The sequence below is a fragment of the Pogona vitticeps genome, chromosome 2 (assembly GCF_051106095.1).
Source record: "Pogona vitticeps strain Pit_001003342236 chromosome 2, PviZW2.1, whole genome shotgun sequence".
NCBI classification, from domain to species: Eukaryota; Metazoa; Chordata; class Lepidosauria; order Squamata; family Agamidae; genus Pogona; species Pogona vitticeps.
In genome coordinates this window covers 16,390,104-16,409,448 of record NC_135784.1, presented here as the reverse complement: position 1 = coordinate 16,409,448, position 19,345 = coordinate 16,390,104, and the positions used below count along the sequence as shown (strand labels likewise).

At 42.5% G+C, this 19,345-nt stretch overlaps 1 protein-coding gene across 3 annotated transcripts in view; it reads left to right on the top strand.

The window, feature by feature from the left end:
• The window catches only part of LOC140701299 (uncharacterized), a 141,659-nt gene that overhangs the window by 118,955 nt on the left and 3,359 nt on the right, over positions 1 to 19,345 (top strand). For 2 of the 3 annotated variants that reach the window (XM_078388007.1, XM_078388006.1), the window contains exons 2-4: positions 7,223 to 7,446; positions 15,625 to 16,411; positions 17,355 to 17,518. In XM_078388007.1, the coding sequence (XP_078244133.1) occupies positions 7,223 to 7,446; positions 15,625 to 16,411; positions 17,355 to 17,518 (1,175 nt within the window). Of the gene's footprint in view, positions 1 to 5,969; positions 6,056 to 7,222; positions 7,447 to 15,624; positions 16,412 to 17,354; positions 17,519 to 19,345 lie in introns of those variants that run through there. The other variant, XM_078388008.1, reaches the window with a different exon arrangement.

The following is a 19,345-nucleotide window of genomic DNA, read 5'->3' as shown; positions in this document are numbered from 1 at the left end:
TTAATGTGTTGTATAGTCGATTCTGACTCACAACTCCCCTTTCCAAGCTGGAGGGTACTCAGAGATGGTTGATCTTTCCACTTTTTAGGTTGGACATGTACATCAACTACCTTTTCTGAATGGATTGGGAAGCAAAACAGAATAGGGGGTTGCTAAAAAAATTGTTTTAGTTTAGTGGTCTTGCTTAGTACAGTAGCTGATTCATAGTTCTTGGAACACTTGTAGTAAAAAAGAATCATCATTCAGTATGTTTAATAGAACTTCAAATCTAGGGCAATTTGGGGGTGATTTCTATACCCCTCTATAATTGTTTTAACCCTCTTGAAGAGAAAAGTTAGCAAATTCTGAGAAAGGGTTACAAAGTCCCAAGAAGTATCATGGTGGAACCGAACCCTTGAACTCCAGATCCACACTCCATTTACTAACCTCTTCATCCAGCTAGGTGTAGAGAAACAATTTTCTTCATGATTCCTTTATATCCATGGATTTCTGTTGGTTAAGAAGCTGGAAACCCAGGTCAGGAATGATGGCGATCTACTGTTTTCTCAGTAGAGAAAGGGAGGCAGCAGGAAATTGGCGTATCGATAGATATTTTCCCTGTTAAATGGGAAAAGCCACTAATTATCATGAATTCTCTTTCTTCCAGCAGATGATGCACAGGATGAGGAAGGAAGACTCCGCAGGACATCCCTAGAAAGAGTGGAGGATGAAAACAAGAACTGTGGGAAGAGAGATGAATCCCAGAGGGAGAAGGAAAATGAGGCAAATGAGATGAAAAACAAACCTCACACTTATCTGAGAGTTGTCTGTGAACAAGAAGAGGAAAAGACAATAAAAAGACACCTCAATGTCCCTCATAGCTCAGAGTCTGGGGTAAGGAACCCTCTGAGGAAAAGCCCAGTGAAATGTCCAACATGCCACTCAGAGGAAAGTCTGTGTCACTGTTTGGAGCATGGAGAGAGTTCCAGAAGGAGTTCAGAAGATCCAGGATTTCCCACAGGAGAGAAACCTTATGAAGACTCAGGGTCTGAAAAATGCTTCAGTGTTAGATCAGCTCTTCAAGATACTCAGCCAGTGCACTCAGAAGGAAAAGTGTATAAAAGTGAAGAATATGGCAAGAGCTTCAAGGGAAGTTCTGGACTTAACCAAAGTCAGGGAATGCACACTGAGGAGAGACCCTACAAATGTCATGAATGTGGAAAGGGCTTCATGAGGAATTCATATCTCAGAAAACATCAACGAATTCATTCAGGGGAAAAACCCTTTCTCTGTGAAGAATGTGGGAAGAGGTTTTCCCAAAACTCAGTCCTCATCGTACATCAACGAATTCACTCTGGGGAAAAACCTTATAAATGCGAAGAATGTGGGAAATGTTTTAGTGATCCATCAGCTTTCAAAGCACATCAGCGCCATCACACAGGAGAGAAACCCTATCAATGCAAAGAATGTGGAAAAATGTTCTCCCAACACTCTAACCTCAGAGTACACCAACGAAGTCACTCCGGAGAAAAACCGTATGCATGCAATGAATGTGGGAAACGTTTTACGCGTCTCTTCAATTTAACCATACATCAGCGTTCACATTCACGGAAGAATCCGTGTCGTTCTGAAGAATGTGGGATAAGCTTCACAGCCTAGTCACCCTTCACAGAACATCAACAACTTTGTACTGGGGAGAAACCACATAAATGTGAGTAATGTGGAGAAAGATTTCTCTGGTTGTTCAGTCTGAGAGAACACAAGAAAATTCACTTCAGTCAGAACCTCTAAAATGGAGAGAATTTGGGGAAAAGCTTTCATTGCAGAACTAACAATGTTACACATCAGCTTATGCACAGAAATTAGAAAGTCTGAAAATTCTGCAAAATGCCATAAACGTCTGAAAATCCATCTGAATATTTTTCCTGGGAAGAAAACATTTGGAGGTTCAAGGGATAGTGAGTGCTCTACTGTTGACTTATGCTTTTGTGGACCTATGAAAGCACTTTGGAAATAAACGTCATGGTGACTTTGAATGTGGAAATACTTTTGAGGAAATGTTTTCTTCCTCCCAAGTTTCAAAAACCCCACATTCCTGAGCACATTATACATCAGGAAGGTGACGGTCAATTGGGGTAATGCTCTGGTTCAACATCTGCAGGTCGGAAGATAGTGACAAAGAGTGAATGTAAAGTGTGGATCTCCCTGCCTCGTGTTCTGTGATTCTTTGTCTGCACCAATTGCATCTTTTACTTCAATGGTTTTATCATAATTTTAACTAAATCATTTTATGAAAATTGCCTTGAAACTAATAAATGATCCGATTCCAACTGATTCTTTTTAGACTATCTGGAATATGGAAATAGGAATCCTGACTTTGTGATTGTGGAAATGTTGATCTTCTTTACAAGAGAGGTGCTGACACAAGTTGGAAGCTTTATGTGTCAAGTTGCATCCAATTTACAACAACTCTAACAGGATTTAGAGGTTCTAACTCAGAGTCAAAGGGCAACAACATAAAAAGTCATATCATCCTAGGGTACGTAATGATAAGTCTTTTTGGTGGACATTTTGGTCCATTCATTGCCTCTGGACCGTTTTGGGGAGGAAATTGGCATTGGCCCGTACATAAGGAGTGAGATCCTGGATGTTGAGCATAGTTTTCCTCAGCATCTCTTCCTCTCGACTCTTTCCCTTCCTCCTGTGGTTGAGGTTCCCCTCTGGATCATCTCCTGGATGGGATTACAGGGGTTTTCTCTTCTCCCTCTAGTCTCTTCCCTGGTCTTCCTTTCATGTTCTATATGGTGGCATTCTCTCTTTCTCTCCCCCCGAAATAGAGCGTATTCTAGGAGGTTGATGTTTCCCTGCTTCTTCTTGGGGGACCTCAACCTGGACCATCTCCGTCATCCACAGATCCTCTTTGGTGGTCATAGAATCATGAAGTTGGAAGAGCCCTCTAAGGCCATGAATTCCAACACCCTACTCTGTGCAGGGATACACCCATCAGCATATTCACAGAAAGTGACAAAGACTGGATGTGAGTTATGGATCTCCCTGCCTCGTGTTCTGTGATTCTTTGTCTGCACCGATTGTGTCTTTGACTTCAATGGTTTTAACTTAATCATTTAATGAAAATTGTTATGAAACTAATAAACGATTTGAATCCAACTAAATCTTTTTAGACTAAATGAAATATAGAAATAGGAATCCTAACTGTCTCAGTTTGCAAATATTGAGCCTCTTTACAATCACAGTGTGGATATCGAGGTTTTAAGATTTTAAACAGTTCAACTGGAATGCCATTCGGGGATCCATTCTTACACTTCATGTAGTTCGGATTCTTTCTCTTTTACTTCTCCCTCAAAAGTTTCCACCATAATCTTTCTTTCTGTTCCTTTGCTTCTCTTCCTATAGCCTTTTTTGTGAGTCTCCTTTCCCCTCTGTCAGTTCTTCCCACCTCCCGTGTATGGTGCTTTCTTAATCTGAAGCCATTCACCTCTAAAACATAAAACTTTTTGCACTACGCTCACAAGCGTAACTGTTGGTATCTTGGTGTGGGGTGCGTGTATATCTGTGTCTAAAAAGTCCTGTTGCCTCTGAAGTGTTCGGCCCGAATTTCAGTGCAGTGCCGAAAGGTCTGCCTCTAGAGTCGGCTCATCATCCTCAAGTGAGCATCTCTTGTCTCTTCTCCAAACCGTAATTTGCAGGAACCCCTTTTCCAGTGTGAGGCAAGCAGTGCCATTTCACGAACTCTTCTATCAGGTCATTGGTATTTTACCTCACAAAGACATTTTTTAAAAGTGGGGCGATGTTCTGACAGAGGAGAGTGGAGAGTCTGTGATCCTGCGTGGATTACCTTGACTTGACATGTGGTTTGCTCTCTAGCCGAGAAAGTGGTCTGGGATAATAAACAACCCAAGGGAACAACACCAGCCATTGAACAATGATTGAAAATTTCAGATAGACCTGGGACAACCCACCTCCCTAGTTCCACAAAGATTGAGCCTTTAGAGGTTGGTGTACAAAGGTTATAAAAGTTGACTACAACCAGGTGACAAAGTGTCTGGACATGTTCAGGGCACGGCATGTAGGAAATGAATTAAGATGGTTAATTGCCTGGCAGGTTCTTAGACACATTTAACTGGGTTTCTTTAAAATGGCTTGGTGATGGTCAGAACCTAAGCTCCACTTTCACTTTTAAGTATACAGTGGTGCCTCGCACCGCGAGGTTAATCCGTTCCGGATGAACCCTCGCTGTGTGAAAACATCACTGTACGGATCAAAAAAAAAAGCCATTGGAACGCATTAAACTTAGTTTAATGCGTTCCAATAGCAGCTTTACTCACCGTACAGCGATGTTTCTCCGATGGCCGGCAACCATTTTTGCACCCTCCCCTCGCTTAACGAGGGCGCAAAAATGCTGCGCGCGGCCATTTTGGGGCTTCCAGTGGCCATTTTGTAGCCGCCGAACAGCTGATTGGTGGGTCACAAAGCCAAGGTCACAAAGCGAACCGCTTACCGACCTTCGCTCTGCTTTTTTGAGCCATAGGGGCCGTCGGTGTGCGATCGCATTTGCGATCACTAGAACGGCCCCATTGTGTGGATTCGTTGTTCTACGGTGCACTCGTTGTGCGAGGCACCACTGTACAAGGAATGGTCCAGAATTTGTGATGCCTCTCAGCTTGCCTGCAAGTGACCTAATCAGAGGCCAGGACCCCTCCCAGAAACATGGATAGGAATGAAAACAAGGCAGGATTATGGCTGAAAAGAAAGGGGAGAGGAGGGAGGTTTGTAACTCCAAATTTGGTCTAGGGTGTGAAAAGGGTTTTAGGAATCTTTTTCACCCAAGCTACGAGTGTAAAGCTCTGGCAGTGGAACTCATCGCCACTGTGGTAGAAGCAACAGGAATGAGAATCGCTTCTTTGCTGTTCTTCCACATTGAACAAATGCAGTGGATTTAAAATGTTCAACTCAGAAGCCAGGTTAATTTTTCCTGCCCCTGTGCAATGGCAATGAAACAAATGCTTTAATACAAAAAAAACTCTCCATGAAAATGAGGACATTGCACCTCTTATAACACTGGTCCATCCTCCATTCCCTTGGTTCTTTCGTGGCACCCCTCTGTTGTGAGGAGAGGGATATATTTCAACCGGCTTCACCCCAAGAAACAGACTCAGCCAATATATTTAGGAGATGAAATATTTTTTGAAGGAATAGAGATGAGCAGATTTCATTAATACATAAAATTTAATAGAAAATACCCCCATATTATGGTTTTTCTCTCTTTTTTGTTTGTTTGTTTTTAGACCAGTGGGTCACCCAGGTGTTCTTGGACTACAACTCCCAGAAACCCCAGCCGGCACAGCTGGTGCTGAAGACTTGTGGGAACTGTAGTACAAAAACACCTGAGTTACCCAAGATTGGGAACCACTGTTTTTTGACAACAACATAAGCCATAAATTACTCCATGTAAACAGCGCACAACCAAGAGCCAATGAATATTTAGAATGTTGCGCTAATAGAACTGACATTTCATTCAACGTTTTACTCTGTTTTCGTATGTCTGACAAAGTGAATGAGTCCACAGAAGCTCACATTAAAATGCAATAATTCAGCTTTAAAGTGGTCTTTAAAGTGCCACATGTTTATGTCTTTTTTCTTTTGTTTTTTTGCTTTTGCCTGATATCCATGCATAGCCTATCCCGGCTGCCTTTCCCAGGATTTCCCCTGGACCACTGTGCACGGGTCTCCATTTTCTTCTGAACTACACTTCCCAGACGACCTTGAAAAATCAAGGGCAAATCCTGGGCAGCTGGCTCAATTTGAAGGAGAAAGTGCAAACCTGGGAGTGATTAAAGGGGAAAGAAAAGAGTAGAGTTGCAATTAGCAATGAGAGGCCAGCAGAAAGAAACAGGGAACAGGAAAGAGGGCCAAAGCTGGTTGCTTTTTTTCCTGTTCTTTTCCCCATCAGATAAACAGTCCCACTGCCATATTACTCTTTTTGAGTTCTTTCTCTCAAACAGGCTGCTTCTCTGTACCTGGTTTGCAAACTTTCCTGGGCTGTGGAGGTCACCTGGTGAGTAAGAGGAAAAGAACACAGGAGGATTCTCAGAAAGAAGAGAAGGTGAAATAGAGAAGATGACTTTTTAACAGAGCAATGTAGCCTGAGAAAGAGAGAGAGAGAGAGAGAGAGACGGTCTTTATGTAGCCATCTACAGCGGTCTTGCAAGAGTGTCTTCAGAGATGATGTGGATGATGTACAGACATTCTGGCCAGTAATTATTTCAAAAAAAAGAGAGAGAGAGAAATGTTGACTGCCTTTTTTAAGGCTGAACATTCACTTGTGCTCCTCTACTTGATTCATCTATCTTGCATTTGGTTGTCTTCCCTGTTTTCCAGGAGAACAAATGAATTGTGGAGCACAGAAATCTATCATCTGAGATAGATGCAGTTTGGTTTATTTGGCCTCCAACTACTCAAATTCTTTGAAAATTCCCAGGGTGGAATTTTGGGCTGCAGACCCACATCTTCAAGCACTTACATTTCCCTCAAAGACTAGTCAATGGAGGGTGGCTTCCAGGCCTAAGTTTCCTGCCCCAATTTTTTCTGGGTATTCTTGTCTCTTGCCTTTTAAGCTCTGCAGTGGGCCCCTCCCAAAGAACTGCAACTCCCAGGAAGCATTGCAGCCCCAAATAGAATGCAGCCTCAGAAGAGTTGGTTCTGGTACAGGTGAGGGAAATACAGGCATCCAACAGTATAAGTTTGTGGTCTGAGATTCCCAAGATTTTGGGGGTGGGGGAGGGACTCTTAGAATGTTATGGGAGTTGGAGTCCGAAAATTTCAAATGGCACCTCTGGACTGTCTTGTTTCAGTGGGTTTAGATAGTGAGCTTCATGGTGCAGTGGTTCAACTGCAGTCCTGCAGCCAAAACTCTGCTCATGACCCGAGTTCAATTCCATGAGTCAAGGCTGAATCACTCTTCGGTCCTTCTGGGGTTGGAAAATTGAGTATCTCAGCTCACAGGGGTGGCGTGGGGGTGGGGATATATAGCCTGCAGGATTATCATCATCTCAGAGAGTGCTTTGAATGCTCTGGGGCACCATATAAGCATCACACAGTGCGATCAATGACAAAAGAAGCAGCTGGATGAGATTGTCCCATGCAAAACAATGGTATTGCTTAACCAAGACTAGGCTTGGTACCAGGATTGTACTCCTAGAAGGATTCTCCTCTGTTGTCCCAGGTGGCCCATGAAGAGAAACGCTTGGCGGATACCTGGAAGGCCAGGAACTCTTCTTGAGGGTGAGCAGAAGCAGCTGGAAACCCCGGAGGACCCAGAAGATGATGAGGGAGAAGAAGCTCCTGCTCTCCACTCAGGCATATCGGAGGTGTCTCCAGATCTTCAGGGGATGGATTCTTTTAGAAAAAGGAATCAGGGAGCCTCTCATTCTTGTAGTCGGGACAAAGGTATTCTGTTTCCTTCTGCATGTTAATCATTGTATATATTGGTCTTGATTACCTCTCATCACTTCTCTGTTTTATAATAGCTTTATGTGTAACTTCCGATTCCTTCTAATTCTGTGACTGCACCAGCAGTGTATTTTAGACACTTAATGTCTCACTTAAGCTGCTTTTTCATCATTTTACAGTGGACCCTCGACTTACGGTTTTAGTTCGTATTGGAAAAGTCAAAATGTCCATTGGTCAAGGGTCTATTTCCCATAGGAATGCATTGAAAACCTCTTAATCCGTAACCCGCTGAAGAAAAAACACCGCCCACCAAAAAAAGAAAATAAATGCAAAAAGCAGCACCTTACCATTCCAAATGGGTTCCTCGCCGCCGCCATCGCCGCTGCTGAAGCTCTCCGAGGGGTTCTTCGCCACCATGGGAGGTCTCTTGGAGGTTGGCCACTGCTGTTGGTGGCAGCTTTCCCAGGGTACACCGGGCCTAGCAGGGGAGGGCTTCCCCTCGTAGGCCCAGTCTACCAGGCTTTCCCGGTGGGTAGACCAGGCCTACCAGGGGAAGCCCTCCCCTGGTAGGCCCGGTATGCCCTGGGAAAGCCGGTGGTGGCGGAAGACCAGAGAAGCTCTGGAGGCATGATCAATGGCAAGGGGGACCTCTGGAGGCCTTCCAGGGCTACTCCACTGCCATGGGAGGCATCTCGTAGGGCCCTATGCCGATCGTGCTTTGGAGGCCTCCAGCAGTGGGGGGGAGCCTCCGAGATGCCTCCCATGGCAGCGGAGACGCCCTGGAAGGCATCCGGAGGTACGATCAGTGGCCTACGGAACAGAAGGGGGAGGCGGGGGAAGCGAAAAATTCTAATTTGGCGCTTTCCCCGCCTCCCACTTCCGGTCCGTAGGTCGATTCTCCGGCCGCAAGTTGAAGTGAAACTTTGTGGCCAGAGAAGTCTGTAAGTCAAAAAGTCCACAGGAGAAGCCGTCTGTAAGTTGAGGGTCCAGTGTAATGTGCTATAAGGGTACTCACAGATGGTTTACCCTTTCCCTTTTTCGTTTGGACGCATAAATGAACTCCTCCTTGCTTTCCCAAGGTTCAATGTTTACTGTTTTTATGCCTCTTATGTATGGATTGGAAGCAAAACAGAACAGGAGTTTGCCAAAATTGTTTTCATTCAGTGATCTTTCTGGTGTAGTCGCTGATTCATTGTTTTCAGAACACTTGTAGTAAACGAGACCTTCATGACATCTGTTTAAAACTTCTTTTCTTTTAAGGGTAATTGGCGTGGGGATTTCTATACACCCCTATGATTGTTTCCTGAACAGAAAAGGTAGCATATTCTGAGACAAGGTTACAAAGGACAAAGGGGCATCCTGTGGGATCAAACCCTTGAACTCTGGATCCACACTCCACTCACTGATCTCTCCATCCAGCTATACCTGGTTTAGAAAAGCACTTTTCCATCTGATAGGACCTTTTGCATTTCCATCCTCTTTTTCATTCCCCTTCAATGCAGAATAAATGTTCTTCGACTTCAGTGCTCAGCCATTCCGCTCATTGTTTGTTCAGGTCCACCTAAAAGTTTTAGCACTGAGACTGGAAATCTGATTCTGTAGGTCAAGAAGGTTGAAGCCTTTTTTTTAAATTAAAAAAATGAAGAATTTAAGAAACAATTAAAACTAGAAATGGACTTTTTCTTTAAACAGAATATAAGACCAGACATCTCAATGTTTATGGTATGGGAGGCAAGTAAGGCTTTTTAAAGAGGAATAGCCATAAGATTTGCAGCAAAACAAAAAAGAGAAAGACAGAAAAAATACGAGACTCTGGAAAGGAGACTAGGCACAGAGGAGAGGCAGCTGAAACAAAACCCAACAAACAAAGAACTGAAAGAGAAGATAAAACTTATACAACATCAGATAAATATATTGCTCACCGAAGAAACCGCAAAGAAGTTTAAATTTGCAAAGCAAAATTATTTCGAGAATGCAAATAAACTGGGAAGACGGTTAGCATATAAATTAAGGAAAGAGAAGGAGAAGACAACAATCTGAACTTTGAAAGATCACAAGGAAATAGAAAAATTCAAACAGGAAGAAATGAAAAAAATCGCTGAAGAGTTTTATAGGAAGCTATATGAGAAAAAAGAAGTGGATAGAGGAGCCCAGGAAGAATATATATTAAAGCACAACAAAATGAAATTGACCAAAGAGCAAATTCAGTCCTTAAATGAACCTATAACACATGCAGAAATTATAGAAGCCCTTAAAAAACAAAAAAAGGGGAAAGCACCAGGTCCGGATGGGCTGCCAGCGGAATACTACAAAGAAATGGAAGAGGTGCTACTCCGGCCATTCAGAAAGCTGCTAGAATGTATTGAAGAAGAAGGGAAAATACCAGCAACATGGACTGAAGCGACAATTCCTCTTATACATAAGGAAAACACGGAAGGTAAAGAAATACAAAACTATAGGCCGATTTCATTGTTGAATGTGGATTACAAAATATATGCGACTATCTTGGCAACTAGATTGAAAAGAATTTTAATCCACCTGATACATTAAGATCAATCTGGGTTCCTACCAAAAAGGCAGATGAGGAATAATATAAGAATAGTTCTAAATTTGATGGTAGAAAGTGAGGAGGAATTAAAGAACCTTGTAATGAGAGTGAAAGAGGAGAGTGCAAAAAACGGTCTGAAACTCAACATCAAAAAAACTAAGATCATGGCCACTGGTCCCATCACCTCCTGGGAAATAGAAGGGGAAGATATGGAGGCAGTGTCAAATTTTATCTTCCTGGGCTCCATGATCACTGCAGATGGAGACAGCAGCCCTGAAATTAAAAGGCGCCTTCTTCTTGGGAGGAAAGCGATGACAAATCTTGACAGCATCTTGAAAAGCAGAGACATCACCTTGCCAACAAAAGTCCGAATAGTCAAAGCTATGGTTTTTCCTGTCGTGATGTATGGAAGTGAGAGCTGGACCATAAAGAAAGCAGACCGCCGAAGAATTGATGCCTTTGAATTGTGGTGCTGGAGGAGGCTCTTGAGAATCCCCTGGACTGCAAGGAGAACAAACCTATCAGTTCTAAAGGAAATCAACCCTGAGTGCTCACTGGATGGACAGATCCTGAAGCTGAGGCTCCAGTACTTTGGCCATCTCATGAGAAGAAAAGAGTCCTTGGAAAAAACCTTGATGTTGGGAAAGTGTGATGGCAAGAGGAGAAGGGGACGACCGAGGATGAGATGGCTGGACAGTGTCTGCGAAGTAACCAACATGAATTTGACAGAACTCCGGGAGGCAGTGGAAGATTGGAGGGCTGGCGTGCTCTGGTCCATGGGGTCACGAAGTGTCAGACATGACTAAACAACTAAACGAGTTCTAAATTCCTTGGAATATTACGAAGCACACCCGGAGAAACAGATGGCCATGATATTCCTGGATGCAGAGAAAGCCTTTGACAACCTTGATGGGAATTTTCTGATATATACGTTGAAAACACTGCAGGTTGGAGAAAGATTTATGAAATTAATTAAAGCAATATACACCGAACAAAAGGCAAAAGTGAGAATTAATGGCGAGTTATCAAAAGAAACCCAAATACAGAAAGGTACTAGACAGGGGTGTCCACTGTCCCCACTCCTATTTATCTTGACTCTAGAAATACTAAATGAACAAATTAGAGATAAAAAGGAATTGAAAGGATTAAAAGTAAAAGGCCAATGCTATAAACTGCAGGCTTTTGTGGATGATTTAGTCATTATACTGGAAGAACCATTGTATTCAATAGAAGCCTTGGTGGCAATGTTAAAAAATGTTGGTGACATGGCAGGTATGAGAATAAATCAAAAGAAGACCAAAATACTTACTAAAAACATGAGAGAACAAGAACGACAGGAATTAATAGAGAAGACAAACTTCCAAGAGGAAAAGAAAATTCGATATCTAGGAATACAAATTACAAAGAAGACAAGCACATTGTTTAGAGGTAACTACATGAAACTAATGAAGGAGATACAGAACAACCTGGAAAAATGGGACAAACTACAATTATCGTTGCTGGGGAGAATTGCGACGATCAAAATGAGCATCCTGCCAAAAATCTTATTTTTATTTCAGTCAATTCCTATTATACTAAAACAGTCCTTTTTTAAAGAATTTAATAGGATAATCATGAGATTTATATGGCAAGGAAAAAAACACTAAGAATTAAAATTAAGACAATGCAAGATGATAAGCAGAGGGGCGGCTTTGGTCTTCCAGATTGGGTTCTGAATTATAGATCTTGTAACTTAGATTGGATAAAAGAATGGATAACTCTAGAAAATGATAGATTATTTATTTATTTATTTTATTTATTTGATTTATATCCTGCCCATCTAGTATAATTATACCACTCTGAGCGGCTAACAACAGAAAAAAAATACAAAACAATATGAATCCATGAACATCCATTATTAACAAACATACTAAAAATAATAAATAATAGTTAAGAAAAGGAAAAAGAAAAAATTAATTAAATAAATTAAATTAAGATTACTTAGCTTGGAAGGACATGATTTGCAACTTGGCTGACATGCTTACTTATGGTATAAAAAGGATAAAGAACAAAAGAATTTCAACTCACATATGATAAGAAGAGCTTTACTGGGAATGTGGAGAAAAATTGTACAACAAATTTATTATAAAATACCTGTATGGGTGTCACCGATAGAAGATAAGATAGAAGGCTTCTACTCAGAGCAAACGATTTTTGATAAACTTTTATTAGGTTCAAAAGAACAAATTGTTAATTTCCAACATGTAATTATACATTTTCTTAAGATGCAAGATGAAATGGTTAAGGAATGTATGATTAAGTGGGCACAAAATATAGGGCATAATATTGATATCGATCAATGGCTGAAAAAATGGCAAAATAACATAAAGCTTACAAGATCGGTGAACTTTAAAGAGAATATATATAAGATGTTTTGTTTTTGAAAATGGCCAACGCTTGCTGGAGCTTTGCTGCCATTATGGTCTTTGCGTCAGCAACACATTCTTTAACATGAAGCTAGATCTATTAAAAAAGGATGGTGAATTAAAATCTAAAGAAGAGCTAGAGTCACAGAATATATATATTGACTGGTGGCCTAGAGCACAGTTAGAATCTAGATATACAAAAGATAAGATAGAAGGCTTCTACTCAGAGCAAACGATTTTCGATAAACTTTTATTAGGTTCAAAAGAACAAATTGTTAAGAAAATGTATAATTACATGTTGGAAATTAAGATGCAAGATGAAATGGTTAAGGAACGTATGATTAAGTGGGCACAAAATATAGGGCATAATATTGATATTGATCAATGGCTGAAAATATGACAAAATAACATAAAGCTTACAAGATTGGTGAACTTTAAAAAGAATATATATAAGATGTTTTATAGGTGGCACATGACCCCAGAAAAATTGTCAAAAATGTATACAGATGTATCAAATAAGTGTTGGAAATGTGAAACACAAGTGGGAAGCTATTACCATATGTGGTGGTCATGTGGAGTAGTGAAACAATATTGGAAAAGAGTGCATGCTATGTTGGAACAAATATTGCTCTGTAAGGTGCCATTAACCCCAGAACTGTTTTTATTGAGTATGATACGTGAAAATATAGATAAGTCAAAGGATTATATAGTTATATACATAGTTACGGCAGCTAGAATTCTATATGCTAAAAATTGGAAAAGACCAACGGTACCGAAACAAGAAGATCTTATTGAAAAGATACGGGAAATAGCCGAAATGGACATTTTAACAGAAGTCATGAAGGACTATCCCTTGCAAAAGGCAACACGCTATTGAGTCCTATCCAGACTGAGCTAAGTATGTCTACTGACGATAAAGCTCATGGGTCTTTCTTTTTTGGAATTTTCTAAGGCTGCAGAAGTATCTTTTTAGGGCAGACTTGTAAGCAGAAGTGCTGGGATGGCCCTTGGCTGAAGTTACCAGGACTCGACTTAGCCTAATGAGGGAGCACAGACTTCTAATTTCTCTCTGTCTGACCAATCAAGCATCCTTAAGGGAGGCTGATTGTTGACATGGTGGCAGCGGTGGGATACCTTACTATCCCAGAATGCCAGTTTAATAATCCCCAGCTGGCTGAAGTGACAGAACAAGAAGAGGCAGAAATTTCAAGAAGGGAGAGAGAGATGATGCATTCAGAAAACCCAAGAGGGGAAGAAATTTGCCAGAGAGATGTTGCTATGGGTCAAGTGTCAGTTAAATTTATTGCATCTCCGGTTCCTGACCATTCAGACAGAGAGTAATTAGAAGCTTGTGCACCCTCTTTCAGCTGGGTTGAGTCCTAGTACACCAGCAAGGCCTGCCCCAAACTCCTGCTTAAAAGTCTGCCCTAAAAAAAACACCTCTACCACCTTAGGAAAACTAAAAAAAACATAACACATGAGCTTTGTAGTCAGTAGACATACTTAGCTCAGTCTGGGTAGGACCCAGTAACAAAGCGTGGCCTAAATTCCCCCTCAGGGTAATACTAAGAGAGTCCCACTGTTCAAGAGACCAACTGATTTTTATAATTATTATTTTATTAAGAAAAATATAGAAATTCACAAAATAAAGTCAGTTTGATGCATAAGCAAGCTTGTTATCATTTTCAAGGAATAATACAAAATATAAATGAAACAATAATTCTCTTTAAATACAAAAACACTAAAAATCCTAGAAAAATCTATAAAAAGCTATATTAGGGTGGGCAAAAGGCTTAAAGCCCCCCTTTCTACCTAAACAGCTACATCTCTATCAGTCTGTTACCTGCACTGCACAGCAGGCAACAAGACCTAGCATATTGTAGTCTAAAAATGAGAAATCAGGAAAAGGCTTTTTGTCCATAGTAAGAGTTCCTTTTTAAAGCTTAGCTGGAGAACCCCCCTTCTTCTCCGTCTCTTACGCTCTCATCCATTCACGGCATGAAGTCAGGTAAACAATTCTTCCTTATCTTCTCTCATCTCTTCTCATGGGAAACAGGTGTTGTTTTCCCAGATTCGTCTGCACTCCGCCAAAACTAATGACCAATCTTCTTATCTAGGAATGTGCTCCTCAGGCCTACAAGAGTACATTCCCACATTCTTCCAAAAACACACTGTCAGCATGCAGAAATCATTCATACAGAGAACCAATATGCAATCCATTTTACATTGTTCACTACTACATATCCCATCTTTGTGAGGGTTCGTTTGGAAGGGCTGGTTGTTCCCCAATAAATGGACGAGACGGTGGAGGTAGATCAAAGGGTTCTGTATTTATTTCTACATTAACACCAACCGGGTTTCCCCCCACAAAGGGGTTCAGAGATTCTTGCAAAACATGGCTTGGTTTCAACGGAGTCCACAAACTATTTACAAATGGGTTCGTCGTCTCTGGGTTCCAGGGACCTGTTGTAGGCGGCACAGATCCCAGCCCAGGGTCCAAAGCTTCTTCCAAGGAAATTAACGGTAGTGTCTCTTCATCTCCACTCCAACCATCCCAGGAGGACCCATCTCCTCCATCCTCACCCCAGGGGCCGGGTAACCCCCCAGCTTCCTCAGCTCTGCGATATGCCATTGCTTCTTTCTCTCCAATTCCCGGGCAACGGCTTCTCTCTCCTCGCGGAGTTTCCTCCTCCACTCTTTAGCCTCCGTTTCTCCCCAATAGGAAGGCCGGGGTTTTAGTCCCAACTGCCGACGCCTCTCGGCCTCCTCATGAGGAACCCGGACCTGTTCCCACTTATGGGTCCAGGGGTCCTCCATCCACACCCACTCCCAACCTCCTAGTATATCCCTCGGCCTCTCCCTTATATCTCCTACCCCAGCCTCAATCTCCACCCCCCGGTTTCCCGCCAGAACTCGTCCCGGATCCCGGGTGATTTTAAACTCCTTCATGACTTCCTCCAAATCATGGGTATCTACCCCCTTGTTCAGGGTAAGGGATCCGACGCTTTCCTTCCCCCAATCAGTGGTCTCCACACCTTTCTCTTCCCGTCGCGGTGGGGATGGTGGGGGAGATGTCTGGGTGTGATGGGTACTCTTTGGGAGTGACGGCACTCCTATCATAGCCTCCATCTTGGGGGCCTCACAATCTTCAGTACAAGTTTTAAACCACCTAAACCATCTCATGACAGCCACTAATTACCATGAATTCTCTCTTTCTTCCAGCAGATGATGCACAGGAGGAGGAAGGAAGACTCCACGGGACATCCCCAGAAAGAGTGGAGGATGAAAAGGAGAACTGTGGGAAGAGAGAGGAATCCCAGAGGGAGAAGGAAAATGAGGCAAATGAGAGGAAAAACAAACCTCACCCTTATCTGAGAGGAGTTGTCTGTAAACAGGAAGAGGAAAAGATAATAAACAAGCGCCTCAATGTCCTTCAGATCTCAGAGTTTGAACTAAGGAGTACTCTAAGAAAAAGCCCAGTGAAATGTCCAACATGCCACAGAGAGGAAAATCATTGTAAATGTTTGGAGCATGGAGAGAGTTCCAGAAGGAGCCCAGAAGACACAGGATTTCCCACAGGAGAGAAAGCTTATGAAGACTCAGGGTCTGAAAAACGCTTCAGTGTTAGCTCAGCTCTTCAAGTCACTCAGCCAGTGGACTCAGAAGGAAAATTGTATAAAGATGAAGAATGTGGCAAGAGCTTCAAGGGAAGTTCTGGACTTAAGCAACATCAGGGAATGCACAGTGAGAAGAGCTGTCACAAATGTCTTGAATGTGGAAAGTTCTTCTTGTGGCATTTAAGTCTTAGAGAACATAAAAAAATTCATACAGGAGAGAAACCCTTTCCCTGTGAAGAATGTGGGGAGATGTTCACTAACCGTTCAAACCTTGTAGTCCATCAACAAATTCATTCAGGAGAAAAAACCTTTCCCTCTGAAGAATGTGGGAATATGTTTTCCCAAAACTCCAACCTCGTAGCGCACCAACGAATTTCCTTGGGAGAAAAAAGGTATGCATGTGATGAATGTGGGAAATGTTTAAGTGCTCCCTCAAAGTTGATAGCACATCAGCGCTCACATTCAGGGGAGAAACCCTATCAATGTAAAATATGTGGCAAACAGTTCAGCTCTTTTTCAAACCTCACTAAACATCAACGAATTCATTCAGTAGAAAAACCTTATACAGTGGTGCCTTGCTTAACGAGCGCACCGTAGAACAACGAATCCGCATAGCAAGGGGTTTTTTTCGATCGCAACTGCAATCGCAAAGCGATGGCCCCAATGGGCGAAACTCGCATAGTGAAGGTCGGTAAGCATTTTGCTTACCGACCTTCGCTTTGCAACCCGCAGATCAGCTGTTCGGTGGCTACAAAATGGCCGCCGGAAGCCCCGAAATGGCCGCTTCTGAGGGGAGGGCGCGAAAATGGCTGCCGGCCATAGGAAAACATCGCTGAACGGTGAGTTTTCAGCCCATTTGAATGGTTTAATGCGTTCCAATGTGTTTTCTTGATCCGTTCAGTGATATTTTCACATAGCGAGGTTAATCCTGAACGGATTAACCTCGCTATGTGAGGCACCACTGTACATGCAAAGAATGTGGGAAATGTTTCAGTGTTCTGTCAGCTTTGAAAGTACATCATCACCGGTAGGTAGAGGTACCTGGTGGCGCAGTAGTTAAACTGCAGTTCTGCAGCCAAAACTCTCCTCATGAGCCAGGTTCAATTCCATGAGTCCAGGCTGACTCACCCTTCAGTCCTTGTGGGGTTGGAAAATTGAGTAGTCAGCTCCAGGGGTGGTGTAGGGGTGGGGATATGTAGCCTGCAGGATTGTCATCAGCTCAGACAGTGATTTGAATGCTCTGGGGCACCATATAAGCATAGCACAGAGTGAGCAATGGCTAAGCAAGCAGCTGGATGAGATCGTCCCATGCAAAACTCTCCTCTGTTGTCCCAGGTGGCCCATGAAGACAAACGCTTGGCGCATACCTGGAAGGCCAGGAACTGTTCTTGAGGGTGAGCAGAAGGAGCTGGAGACCCTGGAGGACCGAGAAGATGACGACGGACAAGAAACACTTGCTCTCCCCTCGGGCGTATCGGAGGCATCTCGATCTCTACCGGGTATCAAATCTTTTCTACAAAGGAATCGGGGAGCCTTTCATCCTTGGAGTTGGGACAAAGTTATTCTGTTTCCCTCTGCATGTTAATCGTTGTAGACATTTGTCTTGATTACCACTCATTACTTCTCTGTTTGATAATAACTTTATGTATAACTTCCGATGCATTCTAATTGTGTGACTGCACCAGCAATGTATCTTAGACACTCAATGTAAGCGATCAGGATACCAGGGTATTCGGACAGAGAGTAATTAGAAGCTTGCGCACCCTTATTTAGCAATGTTGAGTCCTAGTAACATCAGCAAGGCCTGCGCCCAACTCCTGCTTACAAGTCTGCCCTAAAAAGAACACTTTTGCCACCTTGGGAAAATTAAAAAAAAACATGAGCTTTGTAGTCCTTAGACCCATTAGGCTCAATAAGTTAGAACTCAGTAGCAAAATGTGGCCTACTCCCCTTTAGGATAATGATAAGACAGTTCCACTGTTCAAGAGACCAATTGATTTTTATAATTTTTTAAATTTTATTTTAAAAAGATATAAAGTTTCACAAAATCATGTCAGTTTCATGCATAAGCCAGCAAGTGATCATTTTCAAGACTGGTTACAAAATAGAAATGAAACAATCATGTAGGCATCCTTCAGTCTCGAGAGACTATGGTAAAATGCTCTGAATCGAGGAGTGTCCTCTCCAGAGCGTGAAGCCGGGTAAGGTAATCTGGAGGATAGGCTGTTACCCAAGCAGCAGATCCCCCCTCTCCACATTGCTGAAATGGTCCAATGGAAAGGCAAGAGCCAATACAATTGGTTCCAGCAACGTCACAGGAGTTGGGAGAACGACACATGCTGCCTTCGGGACTCCAGCTCCGGATTTTGCCTCGAGGTTAACTCCTGAAGCCTTTTCCATGAGTGGATATAGCCACAAAGCAGTGGAGGTTTGAAATTGGAGTTTTCCTTCTCCTAGATGGGCTGCCTTCCATGGCTGACGAGCTCCACCTACCCAGCCTGCTCTTTAATGGTGCAAAAGTATGATCTGATCCTTAAAACTTTCCTAACTCCCAGGCTTATGCAAATCTAATTGGCTTTCCTATTTACCATATTAAGGCCAGAGATACATTTTGAGAATTTTGCGCGCTGTAAGTCCATAAAAGTACAAAAACACTAAAAATCCCCCAAATCCATAAAAATAGATAAAAAGCTGTTTAAGGGAAGGCAAAAGGCAAAAGCCCCCCTTCTTCTAAAATTCCTTACATTCTGTATAGTATTTTACTTGCACTGAACAGCAAGCAAATAGACCTAGAAAAACTACATTTCTAAAATAGTCCAAAAAGGTAATCCATAAGAAAAAGCATGATGAATAAAGTAATCCAAGAATAGAATAAATGTCCCAAGGAATGAATGAATAATGAATCCCAGAATCTCAAATCAATGTCCATAGTAAAAAGTTCCTTTTTCAAGCTTCGCTGGCACATCCCTTATTTCCCATTTCTCACGCTGTCATCCAGTCTCCATGAAGTCAGGTAAACAGTCCCTCTATCTTCTCTCCTCTCTGCTTTGTTCTCTTCCCATGGGTAACAGGTGTTGTTGTTATCGTCCATCTGCAACCACGCCACAACAAGGTCCATCCTTCTTATCTAAACGGTTTAGGGCCTTGATACCTGGCGGAACGCCTACTTCCACCAAGATCTACCTGTGTCACTCGCGCAAGCCAGGAGGTGAGGCTGAGGAGCCTAACGCCGAGAGAGGCCCGGAAGGAGAAGACCAGAAATCGGGCCTTCTCGGCGGTGGCTCCTCGCCTCTGGAATAACTTACTCCCTGATATTCGCGCGGCTC